Consider the following 3,366-nt stretch of genomic DNA (forward strand, 5'->3'; position numbering starts at 1 on the left):
AAAACATTCAAAAAAGCGAATCCATGCGTGCAACGTTGATAAACCGTATTCCAATTTTGATTCGTCAACTTTTATTTCTTTAACGAAATTGATATTATTGAATTGACTCGAAGTAGCAGAACGCAAATAACACCGCATTGTTGATTTCGTCAATGTTATTGCATTGCAAACTTTTCCGTCAATCATTGTCATAACCAATTTATAATGTATTTTAATTTCTATTTCATGTTGAACAATGGTGAGAGGAACCAGTGATTTAATTTTATCTTCAATATAGTGGAATTATCTTCAATGGACATTTTCGTGAAGAAATTGAAGTCTGATAGGTCGACAAAATCGAGTAGATGAGGGTGTCCTATTTTCCCATAGAATAATATCTTGACCTAAAACTGAATTTGTACACAAAAGTTGTAATGGTACAAGTGAAGTCAGAAAAACATTTGCATCTGAGTTTCTTCCATCGGCAAATCTCTGTTTATATTCGCTATGACCGGAACTGCCATCAAACCCCCACTTAAGAATTAAAATAAAATTTGATAAAATAATTACATTCAAGGAGTCAATTAGATTTTGTTGAGTTTTTATAATTCTTAAACAAGTGTGATTTAATAAAGATTGCAGTTTTACTTCGGCGCTTATTTCAGTTATCGTTATATCTTCAGGGTAACACATTTTCTTGGCTTCTTTAAGTTTTTCGTAAGATGGTAAAAAAGAAGAGCTATTCGCAATTGCAGCACTTCTTATAATGCAATATTGATGTTTAAAAAGCTTTGCTTCCATTAGTATAGAAAGAGCTGTTTCAGCACATAGTTCAGATGTTTGTGAAATTTGGGACAATTTAAGGCTCTCTATATAGTTTGCGACTCGGTGTTGAATTGTGGAAGGTAAATCTTTAACTGTAACTCCGGCATTGCATGCTCCTGAAGCCCGAAGACTCATCTGAGAAGCAAATGCTAACTCGGATGAACTAAATGTCGAACGCATTTCCTCTGTTTTTCGCCGTTTCGTTCGTTCACTAGCTTCATCAAAATTCAAAGGTGGTCGACCCATTGCACTATGGCTTTTTCTCTCTTTATTTCGTGCTTGAACAATCTGAAATTATTTAAATGTTTAGTAAATATAAAAAAGTTTAAAACTTTAATAGAGATAAGCATTAAATAACTTACACAAATATTTGTTGAGGCTTTTAACCAAGTGTCATGTGTCTTCAAAAATATTATTTTTGTTCGGTTACTACTTTTCCATTTTATTTTTAATTTTGTCAATACATTTTTTAGTTTCTTTTTATCATCTGTTGAAAATTGGAAACAAATTTTTCTTCTTAGACACAACTGTGATTGCAAAATATTAAGCTGGTCATCTAGATCTAAAGATAACTCGTTTTTTAAAATTTCAAAAATTTCAATTCGAGGAATTTGCAAATGATCTTTTTGTGAACCTTAGATATTAATTGAAAATATAATAATTGAAAAAATCATAAAAAAATTATAACTTTACTAAACTAATTAAAAATAAAGTAAAAAGTAATCGATAATAATTTATATTATATAAATTCGATATATAAGAGAAAGGTAAAATATACTGTTAATCATATGATTGTAAATAGATATAGTTATTATGTTTTTTGAGAAACTGATTTTGTAAAATTCAATAAAACTATACAAAAATCGTCGTAGCTGAGGTAAAAAAGACGTCGTAACCGAGGGGGTTTGTCTCCCCCCCCCCCCTACACTCTAACTTTGTCAAAATCTCATTCATGTGTGCTACTAATTTTTTTGTAGTTTTATTGCACTTAACAAAATCAGTTTCTCAAGAAACATAATAACTATATCTATATACAATTTGACTGATTTATATGACTATATGAATTTGACTGAAAACAAAACACCGCCATTTTGTTTACTAAAAAACACGACTAGCTTTACACAATATAAGTTAATGAAGTAATAGGCAAAAATAGGTGCCTTTTCTTTTAATCAATCTTTAGAATACACTTTTATGAACAACATCTAAATTATAATTAAGCGGAATCTCGCGGGTTCACTACTTTTTCAATGCTTGAAAAATAGGTTAAAGAAAATAAATAAACTTTATTCTGTACTTTTTTGTTCGCATTTTTCGCATAAAATTTAGAGAAATAATATAAAACTTTTTACTAAAATATTATATAAATACCTTGAATAGTATCGTCCATAGTTAGTTTTTTAGTAACAATAAATAACTTTTTTGTAAACGATACTTATTTGACCACTTTTTTTTTTTGTTTTTAAAATGCCTATTAAGTGTTTTTAATAACAGATGTTTAACTGCGTAGATTTAGGTAACTTTAAAATTTATACAATTTTTTCTTATACAATAAAATGCAACAGAGCTTTGTTTATGTAGTTTCAAAATAATAAAATCACAATAGTGATTTTTTATTTTTGACTTTCGGCCAGCTTTTTTGAAAATTAGCCCACTGTGCGTCGTGCTGCTGCTCAGCATATGACTACATCTCAAATTCGTGTTGATTTATAGTTACCTTTAAATGTTCAACGTGAGAGACAAATCTTACATGAAGATCCAAACACAGTTTGGAAAAGCCACTGGCATGGATTTCAACAAAAATGAATTCACAGGACTACATTGATTTGTTAGAATTAGTTTGCTTGAACATGGCGAAGAATGATGAGTGAAAGTTTCACTTTTTAACAAGACAATACTGCTATCCATAAATCAAAGCTTACAAAAGCTTGGTTTAGAGAGAAAAATATTCACGTAATGGAATGGCCCGCATGCAGTCCAGGTCTTAACCCTATTAAAAATCTATGAGGAATACTTTCTAGAAAAGTTTATGAAAATGGTAAGCAATATGAATCCGCATTGGAGCTGAAAACTCGTATCAGAGAAGCTTGGAATGAAGTATCTATAGAAACTATCCAAAATCTTGTGATTAGTATGTCAAGTCGCATATTTGAAGTTATTAAAGAATCAGGAACCAATACTAAATATTAAATGAGCGTAAAACAAAATATTTTCTGTATTTTCTTGTATATAACGTAAATGAGGCTAACTCTATTTTCTCCACAAATTGAATACATTTAATTTTTTTTTCCACTTGTAATTAATTAAACATACCAATTTATAAACTTTTTAATTGTAGTAGAAGATAATAGGGTAGATTTAATAGTTGTTTCATTGCCATTTTTGTTTAATTAGAACGAAAAGTAAAGGTGAGGATAATTCTATTTTCTCCGCTGTATTGTTAAAAGTCTTTGGTGAGATGTAAATCTTTGTAATCCATAAACAAATTTAGATGCTCTTCTGAGTATATTGACGTTTGTCTTTAAGTAGACAAAGGTTATATACTTATCCACAATATTCTAA

At 29.4% G+C, this 3,366-nt stretch overlaps 1 protein-coding gene across 1 annotated transcript; it reads right to left on the bottom strand.

Moving 5' to 3' along the window:
* Nucleotides 1-288: 288 nt before the first annotated feature.
* On the bottom strand, nucleotides 289-2,194 carry LOC136086276 (uncharacterized). The gene is made up of 3 exons (XM_065808568.1): nucleotides 2,176-2,194; nucleotides 1,167-1,438; nucleotides 289-1,092 (listed from the first exon to the last, which is right to left on the bottom strand). The coding sequence occupies exons 1-3, from the start codon at nucleotides 2,192-2,194 to the stop codon at nucleotides 289-291; spliced, it is 1,095 nt and encodes a 364-aa protein (XP_065664640.1).
* Nucleotides 2,195-3,366: the final 1,172 nt, after the last annotated feature.

This window comes from Hydra vulgaris, chromosome 10, assembly GCF_038396675.1.
Source record: "Hydra vulgaris chromosome 10, alternate assembly HydraT2T_AEP".
NCBI classification, from domain to species: domain Eukaryota; kingdom Metazoa; phylum Cnidaria; class Hydrozoa; order Anthoathecata; family Hydridae; genus Hydra; species Hydra vulgaris.